General features: G+C 44.2%; 1 protein-coding gene across 1 annotated transcript in view; it reads left to right on the top strand.

The window, feature by feature from the left end:
- Positions 1–16,544, top strand: part of LOC310879503 (insulin-like growth factor 1 receptor) — an 89,280-nt gene that overhangs the window by 61,374 nt on the left and 11,362 nt on the right. The window contains exons 7-18 of the mRNA XM_083794240.1: positions 47–173; positions 705–937; positions 1,372–1,539; positions 1,684–1,891; positions 4,705–5,063; positions 5,550–5,683; positions 6,780–6,939; positions 8,191–8,290; positions 9,501–9,571; positions 11,771–12,000; positions 12,162–12,272; positions 12,418–12,583. Of these exons, the coding sequence (XP_083650366.1) occupies positions 47–173; positions 705–937; positions 1,372–1,539; positions 1,684–1,891; positions 4,705–5,063; positions 5,550–5,683; positions 6,780–6,939; positions 8,191–8,290; positions 9,501–9,571; positions 11,771–12,000; positions 12,162–12,272; positions 12,418–12,583 (2,067 nt within the window). The remainder of the gene's footprint in view (positions 1–46; positions 174–704; positions 938–1,371; positions 1,540–1,683; positions 1,892–4,704; positions 5,064–5,549; positions 5,684–6,779; positions 6,940–8,190; positions 8,291–9,500; positions 9,572–11,770; positions 12,001–12,161; positions 12,273–12,417; positions 12,584–16,544) is intronic.

Here is a 16,544-nt window from a genome sequence, read left to right as displayed (position 1 = left end):
TAAGGGACCGGTTGTGTAGCAACAGCTGTGCTTGCTTTGTGTCCAGGTGAAAGCACTCTGCTGAAGTTCAAGTCCAACACAACCAGGAGCACCAGGATCAAACTCACCTGGCAGAGATACCGCCCGCCCGACTACAGAGACCTCATCAGCTTCATAGTGTACTATAAGGAGGCGTAAGTTACCGTAACCCTACGAGAGCCCCGGACTATTATAAACCCCAACCCCTGAATCTGATGATGTTCTCTGCCATCAGCTTAATACTGTTGTATGAAAAGAATAGGTTACCTTCAACTGCAGTATATCATTCTAAAGGTTGTCTGGAGGAAAATGCAACAAAGTGATTTCCGGAGTGGAAATCTTTGAAAAGCATGGTGGTGTTAAGGTGAAATTTGTGACCAGCGGAAATATGTGACAATCGTGTATACAATCACATAATGTCAGTGTCCGAACGGAAATCGTTGCAGTTTGTTTATTAGCAGAGTTCAACCTAGCTGTATTTAGGCCAGGTATTTAAAGACCTCCATGTAAGTTGTTTGGAGTCCACACGATGGTCATAACGTTCGGCAGGTCACCAATTTCACCATAACACCGCCATGCTGGAGTGACACGTGTGAGTGAGTGAGTGGCCGAGATTTTGGGTATTGGAATTTGGCTTAACTGTAAGCCTACTTCCCTCATCCCTCCCCCGTCCATCCATCCAACAGGCCCTTCCACAACATCACAGAGTTTGACGGCCAGGAGGGCTGTGGCTCCAACAGCTGGAACATGGTGGACGTGGAGCTGAGACGAGACGACTCTGACCCCGGCGTCCTGCTGTCGGGACTGAAGCCCTTCACCCAGTACGCTGTGTTTGTGAAGGCCGTCACGCTGATGGTGGAGGACAAGCACATGCCTGGGGCCAAGAGTCAGGTGGTCTACATACGCACCAGCCCTGCAGGTACAGTACAGTACAGTACTACTGGCAACCAACAGGCTTCATTTCATGGATTTATTTGTTTGCCGTGGTTGAAAGTAACTAACTACATTTGCAGTACTGTACTTAAGTTGGATTTTGAGGTCTGTTTTACTTTATACTGGAGTTGGTACAATTTTCAATACTTTACTACTTTACTTTACGCCACTACATCTCAAAGGCAATTATTGCACCTTTTCTCCACTACAATTATTTGAAAACTAGTTACTTTTTCGATTTAGGTTATTGCCAAACTTGTTGTGAGCTTGTAGATCGGCTATTTTCATAGGATTTGTACACATTTTGGGAAATGGGACCTTCGACACAATGAGGACCTTTTTACCTTTGGCACTTTATGTACATTTTGATGCCAATATTTTTGTGCTTTTCCTGAAGTCAACTCTCTCTCTCTCTCTCAGCTCCCAGCATGCCTCTGGATGTGAGGGCGTACTCCAACTCCTCTACCCACCTGGTGGTGCGCTGGTCTCCGCCCGTCTCTCCCAACGGAAACCACACCTACTACCTGCTCCGCTGGCAGCAGCAGGCTGAGGACGGAGAGCTGTACCAGCACAACTACTGCTCCAAAGGTTAGTGTGCACGCACGCACACACGCACACACGTACACACACACACACACACACACACACACACACACACACACACACACACACACACACACACACACACACACACCTCCTCACCTTCCTCTCTGTGTGTTTGATTCCATCCAGAGTTGAAGATTCCCATCCGTCTAGCAGCCACAGGTGTGAATGACCAGGAGGAGGAGAGTAAGCCCACCAAGGCAGACCCTGACGGGGACCCAAAGGGTCCATGCTGCCCCTGTCCTAAGTCAGCCCAGGACCTGGAGGCCGAGGCTGCCGACGCCTCCTACCGCAAAGTCTTTGAGAACTTCCTGCACAACTCCATATTCACCCCACGGTAAGGAAGACATGTCACTGCTACTATTGCTGCTTCTTGGGGACATTGAATCAATTTCAAACACAACTTTGAGGTAATTTTTACAGCACCCCAGACAGTGTTTTGAGTTGCTGTTCCTTAAGTATGTGTAAAACGGCTCTATATTGTGGTAGTAATCATTGCTAAGGTTGAGTGTTGGTTCAGTAACAGGAGACATGTGATGTCTCTCCAGCTCAGGATTCATGTTTCCTACTATAAACCTAAGTAAAATGAATGACACATTAAGGTGAAATGCATATTTCCTAAAGCTGGTCGTCGGAGCTCTATTCGCACATAAAATTGTCGTTCCACCATGCAGATCCCCATTACACAACTGCTATAATAGTACTGTACGAATACCAGTCCATAGTCTACTGGTACTGTACGCAGACACCTACACACAAAAATACACATGCATTGTTTTGCTTTCTCATTCCCTTTTCCTGCACGCGCGCGCACACACACACACACACACACACACACACACACACACACACACATACACAGCTGTGAGGCTGTGTGCTGTTGTTTCATCTGGAGTAGTAATGAAATCAAGGGAAGATTCCTTGCAGCCAGACAGTACAAATCAATGCACACACACACACACACACACACACACACACACACACGTGCACGTGAAGAGTCATTCTGGGTTGTTTGAGGACAGGCATCACTGTATGTGTGTGAGATGGGCTAGGAATGTGCAGTCAGCAATCCATGCTGCAATGACACCAATTACCATTACATTACCGTTAGCTGACAGGCTGTAGAGGTGCAACACGTCTCTCAACTCTACATGGATCCATAGTGGGCTTGTTAAAACTCTGTGACTGCCAGAATAGTTTTCAGTCCATGTCCGTTCCCTGCCAAAGGTCCCCTTTCCATGAGGTGCCTTATTCAAGGCCTGAAGCTAACGAACGGCTAAGCCAGGGGTTCTCAACCACCAGTATGCAGAACGTGCCGGTCCACAGGACATGTACCACCGCTACGTGAGAAGCCGGTGGAGGGATTGTACAAAATAAATATGTGCAGCGCAGGCAACGCAACCTGGCGTCACCAGGATTTTATAAACACATGTCCCAGGATTCGATATCACTGATGAATCCTTGGTAGCTTTATAACCAGCTTCGAGCACAACGTTGCATAAAAGTGCATCCTAGCCTCTCGGCGTGCATTGATCAGCAGCGTCGCTAGGCCAAGCTGTATTCTTATTATGAAACACTAAACAGGATTATTATTTCATGTCAACATTCAAGTACAACAGAATGTAACCCAAGTAAAGTAATTAGTCACTCTGCAAGTTTAACTAAAGTTTGCTACCTGTCCGCCATTTTTGACAGCCTTGGATCAAGACGGTTATCAAGGTTAATACAGACAAAGCTTTGTTTTTTTAAATCATCATAGCCATGTTGATATGGTAAATGATTTAACATGTCGTGCTATAATAATATAGCAGCTAGTCAGACTGCCAGTCAACCGTCTTCTGTGTTCTGGTGTGACACCGTCGATGATGCACCTCAGTTCCCAGAAGCTCTCTTAAAACAGAAACAACCATGACTGGACTAGTCTGTAAATTCATCAATTAAGATGCCTCCTCCCGAAAATAAGTCAGATGTCCACTGATGCCTAATTGTGTTTCCTGTCCTCAATTCAATTCTGACAAAAACTTAAGTCTAGACCTTTAACAATCTGCAAAAGATTCTTGTGCAATTTCGAAAAGGAAATTTAATTTAGTAACACGTGGCATGGGAGAGTGACACTTGTTTGGAAGGTAATGACTGTTGCAGCATCTATCCCAGTGGTTCTCAACCTGTGGGTCGGGACCCCCAGGGGGCTGCCCACATGATTTTGGGGGGTCCCCAGATGACAGTGAAGTGGCAATTTAAGGACGTAATTCCTAAAGAAGGAAAAAAGAAAAAAAATACTTTTACGGCATCAAAAGTAATCAAACTATCTTACAATAAATGTACCACTTCTCTGTACGTGTGTATGTCTGGAATCCACGTAACTCGAGAAACGTTCACCCCACCTATTTCACGGATACACGGTTGTCCAGAACCGGCACAAAAGGCTCTGTAACATGTCATTAACGGTATGTCTGACTTATGGGCAGTCCCCAAAGGCTCTGGTCAGGCTCTGCCAGTGGACCTAATGAGCCCAAGTCCCCTCACCTATACAAGTAAGACGCGCAAACGCGGGAAGCGAACGCAGCTCGTAAATTGCAATAACAACAATTAGAATAAATTACTTACTTTTTTCTTTCTTTTTAGTTAGTAATTTTTTTAAGTTTTCTACTGTGTGTGTGTGTGTGTGTGTGTGTGTGTGTGTGTGTGTGTGTGTGTGTGTGTGTGTGTGTGGTTGTTTGTGTGTGTGGTTGTTTGTTTGTGTGTGTGTGTGTGTGTGTGTGTGTGTGTGTGTGTGTGTGTGTGTGTGTGCTACAGCTGCGCCCTCTGGTGGCGGGCGGGTGGTGTCACAGCGGGACAGACAGACAGACACACACACAGACAGACAGACACGATCTGCAGGGTCTCATAGTCAGTGCGATCGCAATAATTCCCAGTCACAATATGCATCTGTGGAACCAGAGTAAAACCTGTCATACAATTCTTATATTGGTAGCAGCCGGAAAAGGTTGAGAACCACTGATCTTTATTTTATTTTATTTTTTATTCATTCTCTTCCCCTCATCTGCAGGCTTAACCACAATCTGTGCTTAAACGAGATAATCTTGTGAATGGCTATTGCACCAAAACGTGCCAAAACGAGATTACGAGATTTCTTTTTTGCCCACCCAGTCCTCCAGACCGTCGTCGTAGGGACGTGTTTGGCGTGGCCAACTCCACGTCAGTCCTCCGTTCCACTCCTCCTCCACGCTTCTCCAACACCTCCCTCACCACCACCACCGCTGCCACCACCACCTCCTCCTCATCCTCCTCTTCACCCACTCTGTCCTCCAACGGCACGGGGGGTGGGGCCGTGGCGGAGCCCATGGACCAGGAGTTTGAGTTCTCGGAGCGCTCTGTGAGGGAGCGAGAGCTGCAGATCTCCAGCCTGCAACCGTTCACCGTGTACCGCCTGGATGTGCACGCCTGCGACCGCCAGGTTCGCCGCTGCAGCGCCGCAGAGTTCCTCTTCTCCAGGACCAAACCTGCAGGTAAACTGATTCCCTGACCCATTTTGTTGACCCCGCCCAAATCCTTTATGCCAAACTGACCATGATCCCCCCCCATAGTAGAGCTGTGTGTCTATGTAGGTGTTGCATAGAAATCCAATGACTTACTGTGTGTCAAGTTTGGTCACATAATTATTATTAGTGTTTTAAATACTTGCTTTTAAAATTGATTGATCGAAAAAGTAATCCACTTGATAATCGCTAAGAAAACAATTGAAGCCATAGTAAAATGTTCCGACGGAATCTTGAGATTAAAAGTATAATTTTATTACAGGAATCATGTATTCTGGGAATCTATTGCATCTATTTCTATGTTTTGTCGCACATATATTAACTAATATACTGCGGCCTGTTGGACGCAAAGAAGAAGCGGAAGCTAATTACATTCCTTATGGCGGAGCGTTGCGTCACAAGCAGTACGTCTGTTAAACTAATTTTGAACCTGTGTGTCTCCATTCATCCATCCAGACAAGGCAGACGACATCTCGGGTCCAGTGACCTGGGAGGGTCAGGATGACTGGGTGTTCCTGCGTTGGCCTGAGCCCCACCGACCCAACGGACTGATCCTCATGTACGAGATCAAGTTCAGACTGACCACCGAGGTACGACTTACTCAAACACAGAATAATGGAATAGAAGGAAATGTATGTGTCGGCAGGGCTCGTCTTTGGACCACAGGGTCAAGGCAGGGCTCGATCCCCGACGCACCGACCACTTCGGCGTACTCATACTGGGAACTGATGTTAGGTCTGGCGCTGCTCTTCGGCAATCCATCTCCTAGAGGTCTAGCGCATTGTAACAGGGATAGACTGATACCAACAATAAGCCTCTCTGATCTACTTGAATGTAATCAGTAATTGCACACGTTCACCCTGCTGTCCCCCCCCCCCCCCCCCCTTTTTTTTTTCTTCTAAAATTTAAAAGATAGCAAGAATAGCAGTTCAACAGAAGGTGATTCATGTATCCTTCTTGCTACCTTTAGTTTATATGCAGTCAGAGCTGCTGTATGTTGCGTTAGTTACAGTGTTGTTTTTGGCAGCAAATTTCTATTTTAGTTCTAGTCATAGTCTCTTGAATAGTTTTCACTTAGTTTTAGTCACATTTTAGTCACCTGGAATGTTCTAGTGTTTAGTCTAGTTTTAGTCGACTAAATGTCATACGATTTTAGTCGACTAAATCTACAGTTTATTTAGTCGACTAAAATGTGTTTTGACAGGCCTTGATGTCGTTGTAATGACATATTTTACACTTTGGTTGCATGCTGAAATTTTTCAGCATGCAACCCAGCATAAAACTAGATCTCTTGTCCACTAGTCCCTTACTAACATTTTAGTCTAGTTTTTATTTGTTGATGAAATTGTCAGTATATTTAGTCTTAGTTTTAGTCATCATAGATTCGTTTTTATTTAGTTTTTATTTAGTTTTAGTCAGTGAAAAAAGGTAGTCGACGAACATTTTTCGTCTTAGTTTTAGTCGACGAAAACAACACTGGTTAGTTATGTGTGTTATTTTGTTTTGCTTGACCACCAATGTTAAGAATTTTATTAAGTTAGCATGTTGTTTAGACACATGGTACAGTAGGTTTTATGTAAGTCTTTACCCTGTTTGTTTGTGGACCATTTAATCTGATTTCGGCTCGTGTGTGTGTGTGTGTGTGTGTGTGTGTGTGTGTGTGTGTGTGTGTGTGTGTGTGTTTAGTCTGATAAGCACGAGTGCGTGTCTCGTCAGCTGTATGCAGAGCAGCGTGGGGCGAAGCTCTCCAACCTGAGCCCAGGGAACTACTCGGTCAGAGTCAGAGCTACTTCCCTGGCCGGGAATGGATCCTGGACTCAACCACTAGCTTTCTATGTCCCGGAACGTAAGAGACACACACACACACACACAGTATCGCTGTATGTTTGCCTATTATGATGATATGCCCACAATAGTGATGTGGTTCAGCTTCCATCCATTTTGGTTTGATGTGTGTTAGCAAAACAATAACTTCCCAATGGCGCGCACTGCCAATGACAACTTTAATGACTTTTGTGTTTCTTTATTGATTCAGTTTGAGATTGCTAATCGTCTGTTAGGTCGCTGTTGCTAGGCAATGCTCGGCTAGGCTATGGTCCGTCAGTAAAAAAGCTTCCCCTCCATTCACTTCAACGTCAACTGAACATTTTAACCCTTTTATCTCTGATTCTTTTCCCCAGATTGAGTTTTTGATCAAAACAGCGATGTTCATGGCTCATAACTAAAGCGTCGCTAGTCAAGGTTACAAAATGTACATTTCGGGTGACTTATAAAAAGATTGCAGCTAACATAGCCTAGTTGATTTTACTTCCGGTTCTAGGCCAATGAGTTGTTGGCTATAAGATATCTGTCTGAAAAGACCTCGGGAGGGAAGGGACACAGACTGAAACAATTCTGTATTCTGTATTAATAACCCTCGACTCATGCCCATGAGGCCACGGTTTATTAGAAAATGTTCGATTCATTATTTTTGGCGTCCATGCAGCGCAACCATACTGTGTGTGTGTGTGTGTGTGTGTGTGTGTGTGTGTGTGTGTGTGTGTGTGTGTGTGTGTGTGTGTGTGTGTGTGTGTGTGTGTGTGTGTGTGTGTGTGTGTGTGTGTGTGTGATCCTGTTTGATACGATTGTAAAGTTAGGACAAAATGTACTAAATAAATGCCATATAAGATGTGGATGAAATAAGAGCGAATGTTACGGATTACAGTAGCCAAAGATCCAAAGTATCTGCAGCATCAAGGGAGGTGAGGAACACAAACAAGAGACACATTGAGAGCTTGTAGATCTTAAGTAAGATTTTTGGTTATTTTAAGATTAGAGAATTTGAAGTGGTCAAACTAACAACATGTTCAGAAGCATCTTCCGTAAAACCCTAAATGTCAGCCTCAGTCCGTGATGTCTTCACCTGGTTGGCAGCATGTAGAACAGCAGGAACAATATTACTAAAACATCATCATTTTACATATTGTGTTCATTGTTTAGGAATCGTGCTAGTGTGGGGTGGGGGGCGCCTTTCACACTGTTTCGCAAATCGCACATTAGAACTTTGTCATACCCTGTGTGTGTGTGTGTGTGTGTGTGTGTGTGTTCGTTCCACCAGGATATGAGAGTCATCTCTACGTGATGATCTTCGTCCCCATCCTTGCCATCCTCCTCACCTGCCTGGCGGTCACCGCAGTGCTGGCCATCAACAAGAAACGGTGTGTTTTGTCTGCAACCGCCCCTTGAAAATAAATCTTGCACACCGAAGTTCCAGACTAATATCTACACAGTAAAGTAGCCTTGCCGAGCCATGAGGCCCATAGGGCAGGAGCCTATCTCCTGTTTCTGTAGCGTGAGGCAGCTTGATGTACAAGTACACCCCCTGGACATGACACTGGTGCTGAGTGTCAAGCAGGGAGACATTGGGTTCCATTTTTACAGTCTTTGGTATGACCTGGCCGGGGATTGAACCCCAACCTCCCAGTCTCAGGGCGGACACTCTAACCACAAGGCCGATGATATCTACGCAGTAATGCCATGTAATGCCAGGCTAGGGTGTGTGAGTGTGTGATTACCATTATGATTGTGTCAGGCGCCTCGCATATTTCAGGCAAAATCCCGTTAACGATTTATCCAGTTTTAGCTCATGTTTTAATTTTGTGAGAAGAAAACAGAAAAAAAAAGTGTTTGGATAGAAAGAGTGGATTGTCTCCCTACATGGAGCTCAGCTGTGGAAGGAAACACAGCTGACTTGAAGACCTGATTACAAGTTCTAGCCTCTCTGGCTCTGTGCGTCGAGTTAGGTTCAGCTAACGTTTGACTATTACGACCATGGGAAAAACAGCAGCGTGGTTGTAAAATGTTTTCCATCAGTCGTGTGTGTGTGTGTGTGTGTGTGCTTGTTTGGACTCAAGCACTGAGGCACGTGATGTTTCGAGTGCGTAGTATATCAGAAGCAACTGAAAATATTTGTGCCCTTGATAATGTATTTTATAAATGTGGACTCAAATAAAGGTGTGTGTGTGTGTGTGTGTGTGTGTGTGTGTGTGTGTGTGTGTGTGTGTGTGTGTGTGTGTGTGTGTGTGTGTGTGTGTGTGTGTGTGTGTGTGTGTGTGTGTGTGTGTGTGTGTGTGTGTGTGTGTGTGTGTGTGTGTGTGTGTGTGTGTGTGTGTGTGTGTGTGTGTGTGTGTGTGTGTGTGTGTGTGTGTGTGTGTGTGTGGTTTCACGCCAGTGCTGTACACCAGAAAATAGCAGATCTACAATGCGTCACAGCACGCTTGTAGATCAGCAATTTTTCCGCTTTGTTCATTTATGTATAAAGGGCATTCAGAAAAACGTTGATGTTCTCACAAGTATGTATAGTAATACAAACCTGTGTATGTGTGTGCGTGCGTGCAATAATCCTTTCTGCCCATTTGTGTCCTTTAGTAACAGTGACCGCTTGGGGAACGGAGTTCTGTATGCTTCAGTCAACCCAGAGTACTTCAGCGCTGCCGAGAGTGAGTCTGTGTGATATGTGGCTTGTATGTACACACATTTATGTACACACTGAAAACAGAGAGGCCTGGTGGTGTGGTTGGAGGCTTGTCACAGAGGAAGACATCCGTGGAACTGGATACGGACAGCTTCATAGCCATTCCAAGACATAAAAAAGAAAGACACGCCATCTCCGGTTTACTACATGGTAGTCGTGTTTTTAATGAACAAAATTCGATATTAAATGTCAGTATTTTATTGTATATAATTTAATCACTCACTGTAACCTGCCGGCATGTCATTATAGGCCAACTATAAGATAGCTCAAACTAGTGCTGGTTGTCTGGGCTAGGACCGCCGCAGTGGTGTCCGATTAGAACTTAACCGGGATGCCGAAACTTTAACACAATGATGTCTGGGTTGAGGCCAGACATCGCTGAGAATAATATCTGCGTTGTAAGGCCAAATATCCTGTCTCGTACGGAGAGCGATGGAGTCTCTCGCGAGCAATGTTGGGCTCTTTTAAACTTTTTACTTTTAAAAAGTAAAGAATTATAGTTACTTATCTAAAAAAGTTATTTGTTACTTTACTTTAAATTAAATTATGAAAGTAACTACTTTACTTTACTTTACTTTACTTGACCCGCAAGTACTCAAAGTAATGTTTATATTTCCAACCCCCAAAGCAACCGATCTCGCTGTCATGATCCGCATTTGCCATTTTAGCGTGTGGTACTGGTATTATAATTTTCGTTCAACCGGTGATTTCTGTGTAGTGTCTACTCTATAGACTGTCTCTGATTTCCTTACCCTGAAATCTGGCCCTACGTTAGCCAATCAATGACCTCTTCTGCGACGTGCTTTGTTCACGTTAGGGTGTGAAGCCAATAAGCCATGTGGGCTCAGAGGCTAGTATGAGAGGCAGCACAAACGAAACTGTCAACACCGAGAGCACTCTCTCTGCAGTCAGCAGCACAGAGACGCCTGAATGATAGACTCACGGAGCTGCATGGTGAGACTTTTCACTGATCACATAAGTTGACATAATAATGCCATAACGCGGTTAACACACGCACAGTAACTATAACGCCGTTATGGAATGGGAAATGTAAAAAAAATAGTAGTTTCGTTATGTAACGTAACGCGATGTAATGGTGTTAGTTACAACACTGCTCGCGAGGAGCGTAGCAAATCCTGCTACTGTAGCTACCCCAATGCTCTTCAGATTCTATCCATACAAGGCTCTACTGGATGCATGTCATGATGACAATGTCAAACATGTATACCCATATATGAGGTTTCTAACTTTAGCCTGATGTCAGTGCTGGATGTAGCCGTATCATATACAGAGCTCTAGATTGTCTCCCTACATGGAGCTCTAGGTGAAAGGCTTCGTTACACCAACATTGTAATTGTCTTTTGAATATAGCCGGTCTACAAGCTCACAACATGTTGCTGACAACGTGATAACGTTGTGAGCTTGTAGATGGACCATTTCTCATACGAAGTGTATAGGGCTTAACCCTTGGCCTACAATTAACGGAAAAAACTGAATTAATCGAAAAATCTAAACCTCCCGTTAACGGAAAAAACGGAATGACAATCAATATCAGTTATCGCGGGGTCAAAAGAGCAAAAATTAATATTTTTTCGCTAATATCACTAATGTTGGATGTAATTTACCAAAAAACGGCCGAAATCCGCGTGATCGTGCGCTATCGTGCACGCGCGCCGTCTCTATGTGCGTCGCTGTAAAAAATGTGATATTTTGCGATCTTTTGGGGTTGATTTGAGGTTAATTTGACTTAGTTATGAAAAATATAGCATTAGCTTAGCAATCCGGACCAGCCAAGCTATTGACTAGGGTCAAAATACTACAGGATGATGTTGATCGTTGAACCGGAAGTGACTTAGGAAGATCCGTCTATTTTAGCCAAAATCAGCATAATGGTGCTTTCCCGCCATCTGGTGGCGATTCGAGATAATACATTTGCAATGAAAGAAAAAAGAAAAAACATCTCTTCAATCCACCAGATCTTTCTTGTATGTTAAAATGATGAATTAAAAATATGCCAATTTGTTACCCAAACAAAAAAATTGGGACTGGCAGTCCAAGGGTTAAGTGGTAAAGGGAAAATCTCTCTGCTCACCTACCCCTTCCCCCAATCCTCTCTCCTCCTCCTCTCCCACTCTCTCCTCCCCTCTCCTCTCATGCTGTGCAGTGTACGTCCCAGATGAGTGGGAGGTTTTGCGAGAGAAGATAGTCCTGAGCAAGGAGCTGGGTCAGGGGTCGTTCGGCATGGTGTACGAGGGCCTGGCCAAGGGTGTGGTCAAGGACGAGGCGGAGACGCGAGTCGCCGTCAAGACTGTGACAGAGTCGGCCAGCATGCGGGAGCGCATCGAGTTCCTCAACGAGGCCTCCGTCATGAAGGAGTTCAACTGTCACCACGTGGTACGCAGTAGAACCCACAGCAATGGGTCATTTTCACTAGTTTGGGTCTAATTTCTCTTTTGGGTCTTGAGCTAATACGTTTGGAAACCACTGTCCTATATGGTATGTCTGACATTTTTATCAAACCAAATATTGAATGGTGGTGTTGTGATTGGCTGCAGGTCCGTTTGCTGGGTGTGGTCTCTCAGGGACAGCCCACCCTGGTGATCATGGAGCTGATGACCAAAGGAGACCTGAAGAGTTACCTGAGATCTCTACGGTCTGGGAAAGAGGTACGTACAACTACTGATCTAATTGCAATCATTTGGTATGATCGCCGTGGGACATCCTGCCTGCTTCCTCCTCATGGGAATGTATGGGTGGTGTTTATGGTACCAACATTTAGGTTCTCTCTCTCTCTCCCCCCCCCCCCTCCAGGGGCATACAAACCTCAGTGAATGCCTCCCTCCTCTCAGTAAGATGACTCAGATGGCGGGAGAGATCTCGGACGGCATGGCTTACCTCAACGCCAACAAGTTTGTCCACAGAGACCTGGCTGCCAGGAACTGCATGGTGGCTGAGGACTACACTGTCAAAATAGGAGGTAAGAGACAAGTAGCCCCAGCTTTGACCACCCTGACACTAACCCTGAGTCTGACCCCCCTCTTAATTACACTTTCCTTTCTGTTCGTTTCTGAAGTAAAGTCTTCTTAAGACTGTTGTCAGCGATGCTGCCAATGTGTTCTTTCCATTCATTCAGTAGAAGTTTGTATTGACTTCCTGTTGATTGACCTGCTTTATTTAAACCACATTCTGAATAGACGCAATGTTCCGTATCCAGAACAACTTTGTAACCCTAATCTCAAATTCTGTCAAATCAGGTTTTGTTTTCACTCAAGTACCAAGTGGGCCACAGCAGAAAGCACTAAGAGACACACAGGATTAACTTTACAGATCTAGAGCCAGCACAGGGTCGTCTAGTGACGCTATAATATAAAACCAAGTATAATGGCTGCCTCTGTGCGCTTTCTCCTGTGGTCTATTTAGTATTAACCCATTTTGACCTGAGATCAGATTAAAACTAGAAAAAGTGCCCTTCTGGGCACAGGTCTCCACCAGGAGGATAGGAGTGTTTGTAAATAATTACTTGAGTAAGCATAAGAAAGTATGTAGTAGAGTTAATACAATCTGAATTATTATTTAAACTAGAGAGACTGTGTACCAATTTGCGCGATGTTTGGACAAAATCTGTAGGTGTACTGTGCAAAAACTTGTTTTGCACAAAGCGGCCTCCTGGTGGCGCTATAACAGGCCGTTCTGGAAATTTTGGGGCAGAGGTTCATCGTTGGCATCCAGGGAGTGTGTGTGCAAAATTTGGCATCGACCGGGTTAACGGTGCCGGAGATTAGCTGCTCACGGACACACACACGGACGGACGGACGGACGAAGTGCAAAACATACTCTCCCCCCATGCCTTCGGCCTGGTGGAGACAAAAATGTCTTCTACATCCTGACAGTTTTCTGAAAAAGCTATGAATTGCATTTTTTGAATAATGCGCTATGAGCTTGTAGATCTGCTATTTTTCAATAGCTAAAGCATAACATGATGCTAACACCAAAAGGGGTTCCCGCCCAAAATGGGTTAAGGCAATTCAGAATATCAAGGTATTAAGGATGTATATTATGGAGTATATTACCTTGATGACGGTAAAATGCAGTGGAGAGACATACAGTAGGTGAGATGCATCGTTATGGAGAATAACGCTGTGTCTCTGCTCATAACATTGTCAAGTGTTTGATATTTAGCATGGATTCTAAAGAACTGTCATATCTCGGCTGTCTGGCAGAAACCAGGCATGTCCACAATGTTAACAATACTGCCTCATCAAAGTTGGTATGGTGTGACTTTATACACTTGCATGTGTCATTATATTATCGTTACTTTACCCTGATCCAGCTCAAGTGGAGTTAGGTTTTTGACCAATGAATGTGTAGATAGTTGTTATGTCCATCATTGATTAACAGTGATTATATGAGATATGCGTCTGTATGAGACTTTACACTACTGAACTTGTTATACAGCTGTGAGCTTTGATGCCTCCGTGTAAAAGAACATCACAGACAACTTAAACCCTATATATTTGACCGGAGTCCCCTTTACTACTTGCCCCCCCTGCACACACACTAAATATCTTTTCAGAACATAGGAGATTTACAAGCTCACAACGCATTGCACTTGCATATCTGTTATTTTCACCTGTTTTCTTTCTTTCTTTTTTTTTTGCCCCAGATTAGGGTCTCTAGGGTTGAAGTGTGAATGAAGTTGACCCTCTGTGGTCCTATAGGGAAGTGTTTTTCAAACCTTTTCATATCAAGGTCCATTATTTATTTGGCATTTAAGCCACGGACCACCGTGAGATTTTGCCTCTCAGACCCAAAACTAGAATAGTTTATCATTGGATAGGATTTTGTGGTACCAATACCATACCATTATGGTTGTTTAACCACGTTAAACAAAACAAACCCTGACAGCTGTGTTCCTCTAACTTTAGTGTGAGTGTTTTGCTACCCGCTTTATTAATTTATCTATCAGGTCATCAGTACCATGTACCTTTGTAGTCCCTCAGAGAGGTTTGTAGTACCTCCTAACCTCCTCAGCCCACCTTTCTGCAAAACTGTCCATGGTTCATTGCCGGGCAGTTTGTGGAAATAAAACGATATAAATCAACATGAGCCTTGAGTTTCTGACCGCTCACACATGATGTTTGCATTGGTGTCTCCGCTGTGATGATGTTCAGTTTGTTAGAAAACCTTGGCAGTGCAAAGAACTGCTGAAAAACCAAGGCCATGGGTTTGTTAGTTTTGTCCGCAAAGAGGATGCCCTCCCCTGGCTATGCCTGACCCTGAACCAAACCATATATCATAAGGAGGTAAGGAGAGGATATCCTCCCCTAGGCCATGACTGACCCTGAACCAAACCAAAGCTCTAAGGAGGCAAGGATACCTATAACTAACACCTGGCTGGTTCTTACTGAAAGCTGCAATCTTTTTTAATGTTGCTACCATTACAGCAATTTGTGTGTCTCTCTCCGTCAACAGCCCAGACCAATGTTGTAAAAATGTAAGTTCTTCCACAGAACAAAAAAATGCCTTAACCTCAGAATGACCGCATAACTTCGCCTCCGCTCCATTACGCAGGTACAATATGCGTGTCCCTATGTATGTATGTATGTATGTCTATGCGTCCCAGCACAGATGAGCACGGAAAGCTGCAACACAATAACTCTGTCATTTATTCTGTCACATCCGTTTTGGATGTGGGAAGGCTCGCCGGAACAGGGCCAGCCTACTGGCCGTGTTCCTGGGGGTCCGGATGTTCCGGGGACCCCCACACGGTAACTCTGTAATTTCTCGACCATTTTGGCCGCAGGAAAGCTCGCTGGAAACCAGGCCAGCCCCCTGGGCTCGTTCCTGGGGGTCTGTATGTTGCGGGGACCCCCCGGCGACTCTTACTTAGTAAGAGCTTACAAGACTATAATGGATACAATGGGTTTCTGCAATTTCTACAAATAAGAGTTGGAAGTTAAAAAAATATCATTGATATACTGTACCATGTGGCGAGTCTGACTACTGTTAGAACGGGTGGTGGGACAGCCCTCAAGCCTGATTTATACTTTGAATAAACAAAGTATAAATTAGACCATCATACGCATGAATTAAAGTTCTGACAGATTTCAGTCATTTGGATGGATGCATGATGCAAAAATAGCCGATCTACAAGCTATGTTTCACTGAGATCATTTGAAGTGGTCACACTAGCATAGAAATATGTTAAGAAGAATATTCCATAAAATCTTAATAAAAATAAAAATAAAAAATATATATTTTGCTTGAATCCATGCATACTGTACGTATTTCAGTGTTATGTTCCGAATCTAGGCGGTTTTCAGGCTTGCAACGCAGTGAGCTTGTGTAACTTTTTTTTTTATGTTTATTTTATTATCCCTGTGATGATGTAACCTCACTGTATAAACTCCATCCCTGACCTTTAACACTGGGTGAAAAGAAATGGGTTACAAAAATCGTGGGATAAAAATGTAGGAGATAAAAACAGGAAAAAAAAATCAAATGCTATTACCTCAGATTCTGTTCCCAGATTCAGTTTTTTTTTTTATATTTTTTTTATCCCACGATTTTGTAACCCATTTTTCACCCCTGTGTCAATCATCTAATGTGATCCTGGGCTCTACACACCCTCCACCAACCTAGTCCCCATATATGGGGGACAAGGGGAGAGCAACGGACTTGAATGCATGCTTCCTTCATGCCTGAGTGTCCAAGTTGCTCGTTTACACCTGACAGGGGGGAGTTTCCCTGGTTGGAAGGAACACGTTATTCCAACCAGTTCCTTTCCCCTCCATCAGGCGCCCCGGCTGGCCAGGGGGAGGCAGATTCAGTTTTTAATCAAAACAAGCTTTATTCACGGCCGATAAGTAAAGTGTAGATGATCACGGTTACAAAATGTATGTTTCAGGTGAATTAAAAAAAGATTGTGGAAGGATCCG

Source organism: Protomyctophum parallelum (assembly GCF_964188405.1).
Source record: "Protomyctophum parallelum genome assembly, chromosome: 2".
Taxonomy (NCBI): Eukaryota; Metazoa; Chordata; class Actinopteri; order Myctophiformes; family Myctophidae; genus Protomyctophum; species Protomyctophum parallelum.
Note: the sequence above shows the minus strand (reverse complement) of the source record. Positions and strands in the feature narration are given on the sequence as shown.